Source organism: Zosterops lateralis (assembly GCF_965231275.1).
Source record: "Zosterops lateralis genome assembly, chromosome: 30".
NCBI classification, from domain to species: Eukaryota; Metazoa; Chordata; class Aves; order Passeriformes; family Zosteropidae; genus Zosterops; species Zosterops lateralis.
Genome location: NC_139790.1, coordinates 1,981,909 through 1,998,448, shown reverse-complemented (window position 1 = coordinate 1,998,448; position 16,540 = coordinate 1,981,909). Strand labels below are relative to the sequence as shown.

The 16,540-nt window shown below is 48.2% G+C and overlaps 1 protein-coding gene across 1 annotated transcript; it reads right to left on the bottom strand.

Annotated features, from left to right (window-relative positions):
- Nucleotides 1-3,770: 3,770 nt before the first annotated feature.
- Nucleotides 3,771-16,540, bottom strand: CHMP7 (charged multivesicular body protein 7). The gene is made up of 10 exons (XM_083880378.1): nt 16,168-16,540; nt 14,412-14,586; nt 13,125-13,310; nt 12,132-12,265; nt 11,741-11,789; nt 10,417-10,536; nt 9,253-9,351; nt 8,201-8,261; nt 6,643-6,807; nt 3,771-4,261 (listed from the first exon to the last, which is right to left on the bottom strand). The coding sequence occupies exons 1-10, from the start codon at nt 16,455-16,457 to the stop codon at nt 4,197-4,199; spliced, it is 1,344 nt and encodes a 447-aa protein (XP_083736504.1). The 5' UTR covers nt 16,458-16,540; the 3' UTR covers nt 3,771-4,196.

Here is a 16,540-nt window from a genome sequence, read left to right as displayed (position 1 = left end):
TGGCTCTGCCTCCACCTGGAGCTGGGGTGGGATTGGGATTGAGATGGGATTGGGATGAGATGGGATTGGGATGGGATTGGGTTTGGGATGGGATTGGATGGATTGGGATGGAATTGGGATAGGATTAGAATGGGATGGGATTGAGATGGGATTGGATGGGATTGGGATGGGATTGGAGAGGATTGGGATTGATTGGGATGGGATTGGGATGGGATTGGGATTGGGTTTGGGATGGGGTTGGATGGGATTGGGATGGATTGGGATGGAATTGGGGTGGGATTGGGATGGAATTGGATGGGATTGAGATGGGACTGGGATTGTGATGGGATTAGGATGGGAGTGGGAATGGGATGGGATTGGGATTTGGACGGGATTGGATGTGATTGGCTGGGATTGGATGGGATTGGAATGGATAGGATGAGATGGGATTGGGATGGGATTGGGATGGGATTGGGCTGAGATTGGATGGGATTGGGATGAGAATGGGACTGGATCCAACTTATCCAATTTCTGCCCATTCTGGACCCCACCTGTTGCAGAACCCCCTGCAGGCTCTGCTGCCCCAGACAAACCAAACCCAGCAGCTCCTCCTGAGACACCCAATCTCCCCCTCTGAAGAAACTGCATTATTTTATCATCAATTCAGCAGCTATTTATTTTCCTCCAGCCTCAAGTTAAGCACTATTTTAAACACCTCTCCAGCATTAAAAGATTCCAGTTCGGTGGCAATCGAGCTCAAAGTTTTTTATATTTAATTTCCTCACCCAGCAAGAGGCTGCCCTTGATTTCCCCTCCCTGCTGTCTCACCAAAATATCCTGAAAATTCTCCATTCAGGCACCCTGATTACATCCCCCACTCTGCATCAAAGGCACAAAATTACCAGCCACTCCAAATAAAGCAGCAGCTGCTGGGGTTTAACTCCTAAATGTCACTTCCAGCAGGGCTGGTGCATCCCAGGATTGCAGGGGAGAGTTTATTCCTGCAGGAATCTCTCCAGATTTCCAGGGAAGGGGCAAATATTGAGATCAGGGGAGAAAGGAGGAGGAGTGAGACTCTCAAAATAAAAATCCAGGTTGTAGGTGAGCCCTGTAAAAAAATCCATGGGAGGTTTCCAGGGATGAACTCAAACCTCAGCACCGACAGCCTGGGAATTCCAGGTTTAGGTATGGTGGTTTTACAGGGAAATTTGGTTTTTTATACACCAAACCACTCAATTTACATTAATTTTCTTCAGGCAGAGGGAAAACCAGCACCAGGCTCCCAGTCTGGGCTGATTTAATTAAAATCAGAACAAAAAGCTGGGTGGAAAACTGTCCCAAAAATCAGCTTGGTACAAAACCAAGGGGTTCATTAGAATTTATTTCCTTTTCTCCACGGGCAAAGTGGTTTAGGCAAAGGGCTGTGACTGTGAGACTTGAGAGTGAAGAGTGGAAATCCAGAGTGATAAAAAAGAAGGGGAAAGATATGAAAAAGTGGGAATTGTGTCCAAAAAATGACACCAGGAATGAAGGTGGTGCCACCCAAAAAAACCAGACAAATGATTAAATGTGGTAATATTTAATAATGGGCTTTTTACACCCAGGTTAAAGCCTGGTGGGTGCAGCAGTTGCTCAGTTTGGGTTGGGATAAAGCAGCCCAGGAGTGTCCCTGGATTCCAGCACAGCTGGAACAGCAGCTGGAACAGGGAAAAGCCCCCGGGGTCCCTCCCCTCCCCTCCTGTCACACACAGGCAGGAACACACCGAGGTCTTTCTCCCGTTTACTTCCAGAGGAAAGGACACAGAGCTTCGAATTTTACATCATTCCATGGGGGGACCGTGAGCTGCAGCCTCCCCCTGCCCCCGGAGGGGCCTGCACTGGGGAGGGGGGACAGAGGGGACACAGCCCTGGGGACACCCCATTGACACCCTGGGGACATCCCCACTGACACCCTGGCCTTGGGGACACCCCCACTGCCACCCTGGGGACACCCCCATTGACACCCTGGGGACACCCCCATTGACACCCTGGGGACACCCCAGTGCCACCCTGGGGACACCCCCACTGCCACCCTGGGGACATCCCCACTGCCACCCTGGGGACACCCCCATTGACACCCTGGGGACATCCCACTGCCACCCTGGGGACACCCCCATTGACACCCTGGGGACACCCCAGTGCCACCCTGGGGACACCCCCACTTCCACCCTGACCCTGGGGACATCCCACTGCCACTCCTGGCCTTGGGGACACCCCCATTGCCACCCTGGGGACATCCCTATTGACACCATGGAGACACCCCAGTGCCACCCTGGGGACACTCCCACTGCCACCCTGACCTTGGGGACACCCCCACTGCCACCCTGGGGACACCCCTAGCCCTGGGGCAAGAAATGATCAGCAGGAAGGGAAACTCCAGCCCTTCATTCCATTATCCCAAAATGCCACTGAGCAGTGGAGCTGGGAGAGGCAGCGTGGAAGGGCTGGAAAACATTCCCAGAGGGGCTGGAAAACATTCCCAATGGGGCTGGAAAACATTCCCAGAGGGGCTGGAACACATTCCCAATGGGGCTGGAACACATTCCCAATGGGGCTGGAACACATTCCCAATACTGGTGGAGCACATTCCTAGTGGGGCTGGGAAAACATTCCCAATGGGGCTGGAACACATTCCCAATGGAGCTGGAAAACATTCCCAATGGGGCTGTGGGATACATTCCCAGTGGGGCTGGAAAACATTCCCAATGGAGCTGGAAAACATTCCCAATGGAGCTGTGGGAACATATTCCCAGTGGGGCTGGGAATACTGGGAATACATTCCCAGTGGTGTGGGAAAACATTCCAAATGGTGCCGGAAAACATTCCAAAATAGTGCTGGAACACATTCCCAGAGGGGCTGGAAAACATTCCCAGTGGGGCTGGAAATAACATTCCCAATGGTGTGGGAATGCATTCCAAGTGGTGGTGGAAAACATTCCCAAATAGTGCTGGAGCACATTCCCAATGGTGTGGGATACATTTCCCAGGGCTGGGGACCCCTCCCCTCCACAGGCAGCCAGGCACTGCCCTGCCACGCTCAGGGATCCCAGGGAAGGGCACATCCCCCTCCTGGCAGCTCCGTTTTTTGGGGATTTGGGGTAAAAAGTGACCTGCAAAAGAGGAAGGTTTGGCTTGGTGAGGGGAGAGGCAGCCCTGGAGCAGCTGCAGGTGAGGTGCTCAGGGTTTTGTGCATTAAAACATCCACAGGGGATGGGTTTGGGGTTTTTTGGGAGCACACAGTCCCGTGGGATGGCAGTGGCAGGGCTGAAGGCAAAGCCCAGGGCTGTGCTCTCCCAAGGGATCCCTTCTCTCCCCACTCCAAACCCCCCTGTGGCAGCTCAGAGCCATCACCCCGCAGCTCCAGGGAAGATTTGCTTACAGGGAGGATACAAAAATAACCAGCAGCTCCAATTTCGACAGGAAATCCAGCAGGGAAGAAGAGGCTGGATGGCAGCAGGGCCAACTCCCCAAGGGGGGAAATCTTTTGCAGGTCTCCCTTTTAAGGCCTTCAATGTCATCACAGAGAGATGGGGATTCTTTTTGTCTTTTTGCCATCGCTGGGCTCTCTGAGCAGCACCAAAATCTCCCAAAACTGAGCAGTCTCAGTGCCTGGCTGTGAGTGCAGGATCCAGAGGGAGGGACACAAACAAGCACCAGGTGTTTGAGGCTAGCTGCAGGTACAGGACGGGCAGAAAAGTGAGGTGCCAAGTGTTCTAAACAACCACACAAAAAAAAAAAAAAAAAGAGCCAAGTGCTGAGCCACTGCAACGCTGCTGCTACTCAGATTCTCAACATCAGCCACAGCAAAGAGAAAAGAAACCAAAAAAAAAAAAAAAATTAAAAATAATAATTAAAAAAAAAAATCAAACCCAAAAAACCAGAGCACTGTTATGGACACAGAAGAGTTTTGTCTTGGCTGGAGTTGTCGTTCCCAAGGAGGGAAGGTGGGATGTGACAGTGACTCGGGGTCACCAGGTTGGCACAGAGATGACAAACAACCAGCTGGGGCCAGGTCCAGAGTGGATTGTCATGGCAGGAGCTCCTGCTGCTGAGCAAAGACTGATCCAGAAGGACAGGGGAGGGTGTTCCCCCCACTCTCTCCTTGGAAGTTCTGGAAATAAGTTACGGAACATTGAGAGGATTTCCCGAACCGCAGCAACAGGATTGTGTTTGGCTCCTCAGAGATTCAGTCCCAGAGCTGTTTTGGGTTCAGAAGAGGCTGAGGGAGTCTTTTGTGCCACATCTGTGAAGGGAATTACAACAGAGGAGAGATCAGAGCTCATCAAACACAGCCACAACCACCCAATAAAATTCCAGAGAGTCTTGGTGCTTCCCTGCTCAGCTCCATCTCCTTGGAATCACTTGTTCCATCCCCTGGAATCCCATGTTCCATCCTCCTGGAATCAAACATTCCATCTCTCTGGAATTATCTGTTCCATCCCTCAGGAATTACCTGTTCCATCCCCCTGGAATCACCTGTTCCATCCCCCTGGAATCCCCTGTTCCATCCCCCTGGAATCCCCTGTTCCATCCCTCTGGAATCCCCTGTTCCATCCCCCTGGAATCCCCTGTTCCATCCCCCTGGAATCCCCTGTTCCATCCCTCTGGAATCCCCTGTTCCATCCCTCTGGAATCAAATATTCCACCCCCTACAATCCCTTGTTCCATCCCCCTGGAATTCCATCTTCCATCCCCCTGGAATCACCTGTTTGATAGGTTTGACAGCCTCTGGAAATTGAGGTTATAACCAGCCCAAACATAAAGAAAACTACCCAGCCAATCCTGTGGGATTGTCCATAAACAGATTCCCAAAAGGAAAACTGAAAGTGTCCCGAGACAGGTGTAGGGGAAGCTCAGTTCAAGCCCATTAAACTCTGGTCATTCGCTGTTATTAAATCATAGGATATCCTGAGTTGGAAGGGACTCAAAGAGATCACTAATAAATCATAAAATAGGATTTATTTATCATTCTTATTATTTATTTCCTCATCAGTTAATAAAGCCCAGATAAAGAGCATTCCAGGGAAGATGCTGAATGCTGGAAAAATCCTGTCAGTTTTATCCCTTCCAACACTGCCTGGCTTTGTACAGCTTTGTTAAATTTAAAAAGGCAATTAATCTGAGCAGAGCTCCCTCACAGAGCCTTCAGCTCTCCCTCCACCCCTGGCAAAGGATCCAGGCAGAATTCCCAGCTGTGCCAGGACTGGGGTTGAATTCTGCTGATCCAGGATAATTCCCAGCTCTCCCAGGACTGGGTGAGGCTCTGCTGAACCAGGATCCAGGCACAATTCCCAGAACAGGATTTAGCTCTGCTGATCCAGGATCCAGAATAATTCCCAGCTCTCCCAGGACTGGGTGAGGCTCTGCTGAACCAGGATCCAGGCACAATTCCCAGAACAGGATTTAGCTCTGCTGAACCAGGATCCAGAATAATTCCCAGCTCTCTCAGGACTGGGTTTAGCTCTGCTGAACCAGGATCCAGGCACAATTCCCAGGACTGGTTTTAGTTCTGCTGACCCAGGCAGAATTCCCAGAACTGGATTTAGCTCTGCTGAACCAGGATCCAGAATAATTCTCAGTTCTCCCAGAACTAGATTTAGCTCTGCTGAAGCAGGATCCAGGATAATTCCCAGGATTGGTTTTAGTTCTGCTGATCCAGGCAGAATTCCCAGCTCTCCCAGGACTAAGTGAGGCTCTGCTGAACCAGGATCCAGGTAGAATTCCCAAGATCCAGGCAGAATTCCTGGAATTCGGTTAAGCTCTGCTGAACCAGGATCCAGAATAATTCCCAGCTCTCTCGGGACTGAGGTTAAGTTCTGCTGATCCAGGATAATTCCCAGCTCTCCCAGAGGTGGGTTCAGCTCCACTGAACCAGGATCCAGGCAGAATTCCCAGAACTAGATTTAGCTCTGCTGAACCAGGATCCAGAATAATTCTCAGCTCTCCCAGAACTGGGTTTATCCCTGCTGAACCAGGATCTAGGCAGAATTCCCAGGTTCCAGGCAAAATTCCCAGGACTGGGTTAAGCTCTGCTGAACCAGGATCCAGAATAATTCCCAGCCCTCCCAGGACTGGATTTAGCTGTGCTGAACCAGGATAATTCCCAGCCCTCCCAGGACTGGATTTAGCTGTGCTGAACCAGGATAATTCCCAGCTCTCCCAGGACTGGATTTAGCTGTGCTGAACCAGGATAATTCCCAGCTCTCCCAGGACTGGATTTAGCTGTGCTGAACCAGGATAATTCCCAGCTCTCCCAGGACTGGATTTAGCTGTGCTGAACCAGGATAATTCCCAGCCCTCCCAGGACTGGATTTAGCTGTGCTGAACCAGGATAATTCCCAGCCCTCCCAGGACTGGATTTAGCTGTGCTGAACCAGGATAATTCCCAGCCCTCCCAGGACTAAGTCAGGCTCTGCTGAAGCAGGACCCAGGATAATTTCCAGCTCTCCTAGGACTGGGTTCAGCTCTGCTGAACCAGGATCCAGGATAATTCCCAACCCTCCCAGGACTGGGTTAAGCTCTGCTGATCCAGGACAATTCCCATCCCTCCCAGGACTGTACCCAGCCCTGCAGACCCCCAGGGCTGTCCCAGCTCCCTCCCAGGGCCCCTGGAGCCTTTCCCACCTCCAGCAGACACGGAGAGCTGCTCCAGCTCAGCTTCCAGCTCGGCATCAGAGATGGGGGCAGTGCTGGGCACCCCCTGGGGCACGGGAGGCAGATCCAGGGAATCCTTACTGGAGTCCTGCAGGAGACTGTCCAGCTCCTTCTCCAGCTCCTCTGAGTCCATCTCTGCTGGTTAAAGGAAACATTTCAGCTCCAAGGAGAGCTCAGCCCTCACAGCCACAGATCCAAACCAGAGCTGTTATTCCTCCCATCCATTGTTACTCACAAGGAATTTCCTGTATTTCTTTTAAAGGATTGAAAATTCTGTCCTCGTGTAAGGAAGAATTTGGGGTTGTTTTTTTTTCTTGGCACTGAAGCCAAGAGGCTCTGGCACCTCTCAGCAGAGGCAAAAGAGCTGCAGCAACAGCCAGGCCAGAGGAAAAAGCTCATCACTTCCAAAAAAAACAAAGCAGCAGCCACACTAAAAATAGATTTCAATCGACATTACACAGATCTGAACTGAAATCCAGTCCCAAACGGGGACCACGAGGGTTTGGAGATGAATAAACTGTCAGCAATGAACTTCCCTGCTCCCCCTTCCCTTCAAGGCACCAACTTTGGTGTTTTGGGAAGAGTTTATTCCCACAGGAAGGGGCTGGGGGTGGAGAAGGGAAGGGATGGAGCAGGGAAAGGAGGGAGGGAGCAGGGAAAGGGATGGAGCAGGGAAAGGGATGGAGCAGGGAAAGGGATGGAGCAGGGAAAAGAGGGAACAGGGAAAAGAGGGAACAGGGAAAGGGAGGGAGCAGGGAAAAGAGGGAGGGAGCAGGGAAAGGGATGAGCAGGGAAAACAGGGAGCAGGAAAAGGAGAGAGAGAGCCAGGAAAGGGAGGGAGCAGGGAAAAGAGGGATGGAGGAGGGAGGGAGGGAACAGGGAAAAGAGGGAGCAGGGAAAAGAGGGAGCAGGGAAAAGAGGGAAGGAAGAAGGAAAAGAGGGAGCAGGGAAAGGAGGAACAGGGAAAAGAGGGAGGGAGCAGGGAAAGGGGTGAGCAGGGAAAGGAGGGAGGGAGCAGGGAAAACAAAGAACAGGGAAAGGGACGAGCAGGGAAAACAGGGAAAGGGATGGAGCAGGGAAAACAGGGAGCAGGGAAAGGGATGAGCAAGGAAAGGAGGGTGGAGGGAAAGGAGGGAGCAGGGAAAGGGTGGGAGGAGGAAAAAGAGGGAGGAAGCAGGGAAAGGGATGGAGCAGGGAAAGGAGAGAGGGAGCAGGGAAAGGGATGAGCAAGGAAAGAAGGGATGGAGCAGGGAAAGGGATGGAGCAGGGAAAGGGATGGAGCAGGGAAAGGGATGGAGCAGGGAAAGGGATGGAGCAGGGAAAGGGATGGAGCAGGGAAAGGAGGCAGCAGGGAAAGGAGGCAGCAGGGAAAGGGATGGAGGAAAACAAGCAGGGAAAACAAGGAACAGGGAAAAGAGGGAGCAGGGAAAGGGTGGGAGCAGGAGAAAGAGGGAGCAGGGAAAACAGGGAACAGGGAAAGGAGGGAACAGGGAAAACAGGGAGCAAAGGATAAAAAGCCAGGACGTACCCAGGCCGTTGATCCCCACTCCAGCCAGAGTCTGGGCCACTTCATCTTGAGTGTCACAGAGCTGAGGTAAAACAAACACCGTCAGATCAAGAGCAGAAATTCACTTTGTGCCCTTCTGTAGCTGCTTTAGCAAATAACAGAAATAATCCAAATTGATCTAAAGGCAGCAGGAATTAACTCCTTTCCCTGCCTGAAATGCAGGAGATCACAGAATTACAGAATTACAGAATTAACTGGGTTGGAAAAGATCTTTGAGATCATCAAGTCCAACCTATGAAAAAAAAATTAACAATTAAAAAAAAACGAAAAAAAAAATAAAATAGAATAAAAAATTTTAAAAAAGAATAAAATAGAATAAAAAAATAAAATACAATAAAATAAACAATAAAAAATAAAATAGAATAAAATGAAGAAAAAAAAGAATAAAATAGAATAAAAAAGAATAAAATAGAATAAAATTACATTTTAAAAATAGAATAAAAATGAAAAATAGAATATAATAGAATAAAATTAATTTTTAAAAGATAGAATATAAATGAAATAAAATAAAAATAAAAAAAATAAAATGAAATAAAAATAAAATAAATAGAACCAAAATAAAATAAAATAAAAATAAAATAAAATAAAAATAAAATAATAAAAAAATAAAAATAAAATAAAAATAAAAATAAAATAAAAATAAAATAAAATAAAATAAAATAAAATAAAATAAAATGTCAAGCTGTTTCATGCACAAAAAGCTTCCAAAGTTTTGATTTGTATTTTAAATAAAGACTAAAGACAATATTTTTAATAAAGACTTTCTAGGAAAGGTGAGTGCTCCCCCAATATTACTGATCATAAAACCCCACAAAATACACAAATTTAAATTAAATTAAAATACATAACAGCAAAAACCAGAAATCTTCTTTTTGCTGATCTTTCAGCTCAAAACCAAGTCAGTTTGCTTTAGTGCCATGAAGGAAAAAACTTAAATAATTAAAAGCAACCAAGGAATTAATAATTAATGAATGTCTGGGGAATTTCCACAACTCCCCTGGTTCTCCCAGTACCTCTTGGATCTGATCCACCAGGTTCTCTGCCCTCTCCACAGTCACATCCTTCATGGAAAGCTTCAGGGCTCCCACTCCAGCCTGGTAGGCATTGAACACCTGGAAAATAAAAAATAAAATAGAGAAAAGATGTTTAATGAGCATCAAGTCCAGGTTGGTGGGCATTAAACACCTGGAAATTAAAAATAAAATACAGAAAAGATGTTTAATGATCATCAAGTCCGGGTTGGTGGGCATTGAACAATTGGAAATTAAAAATAAAATATAGAAAAGATGTTTAATGAGCATCAAGTCCAGCCTGGTAGGCATTGAACACCTGGAAAATAAAAATAAAATATAGAAAAGATGTTTAATGAGCATCAAGTCCGGGGTGGTAGGCACTAAACACTTGGAAATTAAAAATAAAAGACAAAAATATGTTTAATGCTCATGAACTCCAGCCTGGTTGGCATTAAACAATTGGAAATTAAAAATAAAAGAGAAGAAAATGTTTAATGCTCATGAACTCCAGCCTGGTTGGCATTAAATACCTGGAAATTAAAAATAAAAGACAGAAAGATGCAGAATGCTGAGGAACTCCAGGATGGAAGGTTATAAACCCCTAGAAATTAAAAACAAAAAGACAAAAATATGCACAAATCTGATTAAAACAGCGAGAACTCCTCTCCAGAGCTGCTTCCCAAGCCAGAACCTCAGAGAGCCAACAAAAAACTGAGGCAGCTTTACCCAGAGGGACAATCCCAGGAAAAACCCCACCCCTGAAGGGAAGGAAAGAGGGGCAGGGAGGGTCTGGAGGAGCCCAGGGGAGAAATTAAAAATAAAAGACAAAAATATGCACAATGTTGATGAACTCCAGGCTGGCAGGTCTTAAACACTTTGTAATCAAAAATAAAAGACAGAAAGATGCAGAATGCTGAGGAACTCCAGGATGGAAGGTTATAAACCCCTAGAAATTAAAAATAAAAGACAAAAATATGCACAAATCTGATTAAAACAGCGAGAACTCCTCTCCAGAGCTGCTTCCCAAGCCAGAACCTCAGAGAGCCAACAAAAAACTGAGGCAGCTTTACCCAGAGGGACAATCCCAGGAAAAACCCCACCCCTGAAGGGAAGGAAAGAGGGGCTGGAGGAGCAGGAGGAGCCCAGGGGAGGAGCCCACGGTACCATCTGGTCGGTTTGGGAGGCGTAGATCCGATCCAGGATCCCCTGCACCGCGTCCAGCTTGGAGTGCAGCTCCTCGATGCGCCGCTCCGTCCTCCGCTTCGACTTGAGGCACCTCAGGGCCTGCCAGGGCACAGAAACACCACACAGAGAGCTCAGATCGGCTTTACACACAGTTCTGAGAGGTTTTCTCTACCCCTGGGTTTATTCCCACTTTGGTGAGTGCAGGAATTCTTGGGAAAATTGGGATGAAAGGGTAAAAAACAGGGAATGGACGCTGCGCTGAGGGTTCATCCAGGTATTCAAAAATCCTTGGTTCCTGCTTTAAAAAGCTGGTCAGGCCATCTGGAATATTCCAGCTCAGCTCTAAACATAATCCTGAGAGGTTTTCCCCTCCCCTGGGTTTATTCCCACTTTGGTGAGTGCAGGAATTCCTGGGAAAATTGGGATGAAGGAGTAAAAAATGGGGAACGGTCGCTGCGCTGCACCTGTGGGTTCATCCAGGTATTTCTGGGTCACATCCAGCAGAAAAATCCTTTAAAAAGCTGGTCAGGCCATCTGGAATATTCCAGCTCAGCTCTAAACACAATTCTGGGAGGTTTTCCCTCCCCCTGGGTTTATTCCCACTTTGGTGAGTGCAGGAATTCTTGGGAAAATTGAGGTGAAGGGGGGAAAAAACGGGGAACGGACACTGCGCTGCACCTGTGGGTTCATCCAGGTATTCCTGGGTCACATCCAGCAGAAAAATCCTGGATTTCTACTTTAAAAAGCTGGTCAGAGCATGTGAAATATTCCAGCTGGCATCTGCAGCTATTCACATCCCTGGGTGTTGAAGTTTCTTTCAAAAAAATCCATCTTTGGGGAATTTCATGAGGATTAAAGGCAGGGGTTTGTTGCCTGCTGCATCATACAGGAAAAGCAGAGAAAGGTTGTCAAATGTGTGTTTGTGCAAAAGTTGGTCAGAAATGACCATCTCAAGTAAAAAAATTAAGTGACAAATTAAAAAAAATCATTTAAAAAGAGCCAGGAGTTGGATTTTGATGATTCTGAGTGGGTCCCTTAAAACTCGGGATATTCTGGGATTGGAAGTGCCATAAAAAAAATCCTTAAATCAACCAGGAATCCCTGAGGCACACAGAAAACAGGTGGGTTTGAGAGTTTATTTCCTTTTCCCTTCATCGCCTCACTAAGGAAAAATAAATCCTTCACCTTAAGAAGAGTTTTGGCTTCAGAATCACCACTTGGAATGAACCCCCCAGGTTTAACCCTGGGTATGACCTGCACCCCTGGAGCAGCTCCAGGACATTTCCCTGGGAGTTCCACTCACCAGCTGCTTCTTCCCAGCTCTGCAAGCACTCCTGGCATCCTCTTTACACCTGGAAGATAAAGGAAAAAGGAAAAAAAATTAAAATTTCTTCCTTGTTTTACAAGCCACAACCACCCTCTCCCTTTCTCTGAGGAGACCACGATGGTGAATTTTGGATACAATCACCCTCAAAGCCCTGGTGATTCTTGAATTAATTCCAAATCCTTGCAAACATTCCTCACATCCATGTTTTCACAGGGAACAGGGAACAAAAGCTGGGAAAGCTGCCCCACCACACAACCAAGGACTGTTTTATTTACAAATAAAAAAAGAACAACAAGAGAAATGAGCTTTTAATCGTATCCCAAACATCCCACAGGTGTTTTTCCCACCTCCCTTCCCCCCAAATTACTTCTCTGCTTCCTGGGAAAGGGACTCCACCTTCTGTGACAGCAGCTGCTCACTCTGCATGAGCTGATAGACCCCGATGTCCACGTCGTTCATGGGGGACACTTTGGCGTGGAGACCCCGGGCAAACTTCACAATCTGAAATCACAGCACCACAGCCTGGAGTCACTTCCCAAAATCCTGAATTAGGAAGGGTTTCACTTGAGAAGGAAGGAAAAGAAGGTTTTTTGCAAGGCCTTGGAGTCGTAAGGATGTGCCAGATACCAAAGGGTTTAATATTAAATTGGGCAGAGTGGAAACAAAAAGCCTGAGTGGGACACATGGAAGATTTAAAGCTGTTCCCAGATTTTGGAAGTGGATGGGAATGTCAGACTCCCAGGGATTTCAGAACTACAGGGCAAGTGGAACCTCCCCTGAATTGGGAAGGGTTTTGCTTGGAAAGGAAGGAAAAGAAGGTTTTTTTGCAAGCCCAATTTGAGCTTTGGAGTGCTAAGGGTGTGCCAGGCACCAAAGGGTTTGATATTAAATTGGGCAGGGTGGAAATAAAAAGCCTGAGTGAAACATCTGGAAGATTTAAAGCTGTTCCCAGATTTTGGAAGTGGATGGGAATGTCAGACTCACAGGGTTTCAGAACACTACAGGGCAAGTGGAATCTCAGAGCTGAGAACCTGCACCTCTGTGGGAAGTGACAAACAGAAAAAGCTTTAAAAAAAAAAACAAACGTGGAATTCCACGCCAATTCCAGAGGTGTGGAGTTTGTGTATCTGGGAATAGTCAACCTGCAGGGTCTGCCACATTTTCAGCTCTTAAATTAAATCAGAATTATTATCAATGCTTAAAGAACCTGCCATGCCAGAATGAGGATTCCTTGTCATTGGTAACAACGTTAGAATTTACCTTTCCAGGCAGACAACACCCATTTTACCCACCAAAATCCATTTCTCTCCAAGCAAGACGAGGATGATACCACCCAAAAGCAGTCACCTGGACCCTGTACCTTCTCTCCATTCTGTTCCAGGATGGTGACCCTCTTCTCCTTCTGCAGCTGCAGCAGCAACAGGTAGAAGGTCCTTTCGTCGGGGCAGAGGCCGGCGCAGAGCGAGCGCAGCTCGGACAGGGCCACCACGGGGTGGGAGGACAGGGCAGAGTTCTGGTAGAAACGATAAACCTCCTCTGCTTTCTCCTGAAAAGGATACAGGGAGTGCCTTTAGGATTTTTAGCTTTTGGGTTTTTCAAATCCTGTAGGGCTTTAGTGGATAAACTCTGTATCAAGTGTTATCTTTGTGTTTTGGGCAGGCAAAATAATTCCTCTCTGGGCCTGAAGCTCAAGGGCACTCTAAAGCCTCACCCCCAAAAAGAATAAACAGAAATTTATTATGGGGAGAGCAAACTGGAGGGGAAAATTACTTCATTACCTGAAGTTGTAACTGAAATATCAACCCCTGATATGTAAATGGATCACATTTATAATTCAATACAATTGTCTGAATTGTGTTGTCTGAAAAACTTGTGCTCATTGTCCACCTTGGGTGTCCCCTCTGACTGCCCAAGGTGTGTCTACTGAAGGCCTTTAATAAATATTGAATGAATATTGAAGGCCTTTAATAAATCCCCACTTTAATAAATCCTCACTTTAATAAACCCCCACTTCCCTGTGTCCTGTCCCTCCAGTTCTCCTGCCCAGCACATTCCCAGTGTCCAGGGCTGTTCCTGCAGCCCCCACAGAGGGATGGGAAAACAAAATCCTGGAATGGTTTGGGTGGGAAGGGACCTTAAATCCCACCCAGTGTCACCCCTGCCATGGACAGGGACACCTCCCACTGTCCCAGGTTATCCCAATCTGGCCTTGGGCATTCCAGGGATCCAGGGGCAGCCACAACAAATCTGGGAATTCCAGCCCAGCCAGGAATTCCCTCCCAAATCTCCCCTTTCCCAGTGGGAAGCCATTCCCTGTGTCCTGTCCCTCCATCCGTTATCCAAATCCCTCTCCAGCTCTCCTGGAGCCCCTTTAGGCTCTGGAAGGGGCTCTGAGCTTTCCCTGGAGCTTTCCCTTCTCCAGGTGAACATTCCCAGCTCTCCCAGCCTGGCTCCAGCCCTTGGGGCAGCTCCATTATCTCCCAGGAACACCAGCAGATCTAAATCCCTTCCCATCCCACTCAATTAATCTCTCTCCAGGCTTTTGAACACCTCAGAAACACCAAAAAGGATCAGCTCAGCCCTGAAAAATAACTCCTGGTTTTCCTGGAGATGCACAAACCCCAGGAAACATCTCAACACCACTCACCTGGAGCAGCTCCACATAAATCAGGACCTCCTCCTCCTCAGGGATTTTGCTGTCCCCCAACACACTGGAAAGGGTCCATTTGAGGGGTTTCAGGATGAAAACTCCCACACCCCAGGAGATCCAGCTGCTGTCCACACTGGCCATGAAGTCTGACTCCCTCTGCAGCTTCCCACGCCTGGGGAGGAGATAAATCCAGGTGGAAGTGAACTCAGGCAGCCTAAAACTTGGACATCCACTCCAAAAAGTGGTGTTTTTTTATCACCAAACCCAGCTCGAGGTTGAGATTTGTGGTTTGTGTTCCCCTCCTCTGCTTCCTCTGGATCCCAAGTACCTTTTGTTTAACTCTTTTTTTTTTCCCCCCGTTTTGTAAGTTTCTCCTGGTTTTCCAAACAAAGAAATGAACGTGGAGGGTCAATTTTAGGGGTAATAATTTCGAGATAGTTCTGGTTTTGTATTAAATTGCAACAACAGGTTCTCAGTTTTAATGGTTTAATTTTTGAGATCACCAACAGAGCTCTTGCTGTTGTCAAGGTCTCAATCCTGGGTTCAAATTTCACAGCACAAAAAAGCTCTGCTTGGAAACAGCAGCTCAAAACATCCCCTGGTGCCCTCGGCAAAACCACAACATTCCAGGGACTGTCCCTCCATTTAACCCAAATATTCCTGTGGGATCCCCAATAATCCTGTGGAAATACAAATATTCCTGTGGGGACCCAAATATTCCTATGGAAATACAAATATCCCTGTGGGATTCCAAATATTCCTGTGGGATTCCAAATATTCCTGTGGGAATCCAAATATTCCTGTAGGAACCTCAATATTCCTGTGGAAACTCAAATATTCCTGTGGAAACCCAAATATTCCTGTGGGAACCCTGATATTTCTGTGGGAACTCCTCAATATTCCTGTGGAATCCCCAATATTACTGTGGAATCCCCAATATTCCTGTGGGATTCTCCCCAATATTCCTGTGGGAACCCAAATATTCCAGTGGAATCCTCGATATTCCTGTGGAAACCCAAATATTCCTGTGGGATCCCCAAATATTCCTGTGGGAACTCCTCAATATTCCTATAGAAATCCAAATATTCCTGTGGGAACCCCAATATTCCTGTGAGAACCCAAATATTTCTGTAGGATCCCCAATATTCCTGTGGGATTCCCCCCAATATTCCTGTGGGAACCCCAAGTATTCCTGTGGGAACCCTGATATTTCTGTGGGAACTCCTCAATATTCCTGTGGAATCCTCAATATTCCTGTGGGATCCCAAATATTCCTATAGAAACCCAAATATTCCTGTGGGATGCCCAATATTCCTGTGGGATCCTCGATATTCCTGTGGCATCCCTGATATTCCTGTAGAAACCCCATTATTCTTGTGGGAACCCAAATAATCCTGTGGGAACCCCGATATTCCTGTGGGAACTCACAAAATCCCAGCCTGGTTTGGGTTGGAAGGACTTTAAATCCCAGCCCAGTGTCACCCCTGCCATGCCCAAGGATACCTTCCACTATCCCAGATCGCTCCAAACCCCATCCAGCCTGGCCTTGGACACTTCTAGAGACATCCAGGGGCAGCCACAGCCTCTCCAGGCATTTCCAGAGTGCAGGATTCTCCCTCCAGGCTGGCCCAGCCCGGATCCATCACAGAGTGTGAAATTCACCCTCCAGGCTGGCCCAGCCCGGATCCATCACACCAACCTCATCCCCAGACAAACCCTCCCTCCCCAAGGCCCTTCCCCGAGGCTCCTTTACCTGAGCAGCTCCCTGAGGACGGTGCCCAGCCCCAAGGGGACGCTGCCCCGCCGCTCGAAGCCGTTCTGGAGCTCCCTGAGGCAGGTCCTCACGGCGCCCCTCTGCCGGCCGCGGGCCAGCACCAGCCCGACCCAAAAGGCCATCTTGCTGTCCCACTCGGTGCTGTTCACCTCGCGGCTCTGCTTGAAGGCCGAGAAGAGGAAAGCCATGCGCTCGTCATCCGTCTCCCACTCCGGGGGCAGGTCCCCGGGCGGGGCCGGCCCAGGGGGGGCCTCCCCCGGGCTGCACATCTACGCGAGCCCCCGGCTCCGGCCGCGGCCTCCGCCCGGCCCGGCCGCCCGCCCGCCCTCAGGGGAGACGCGCAGGGCGCATG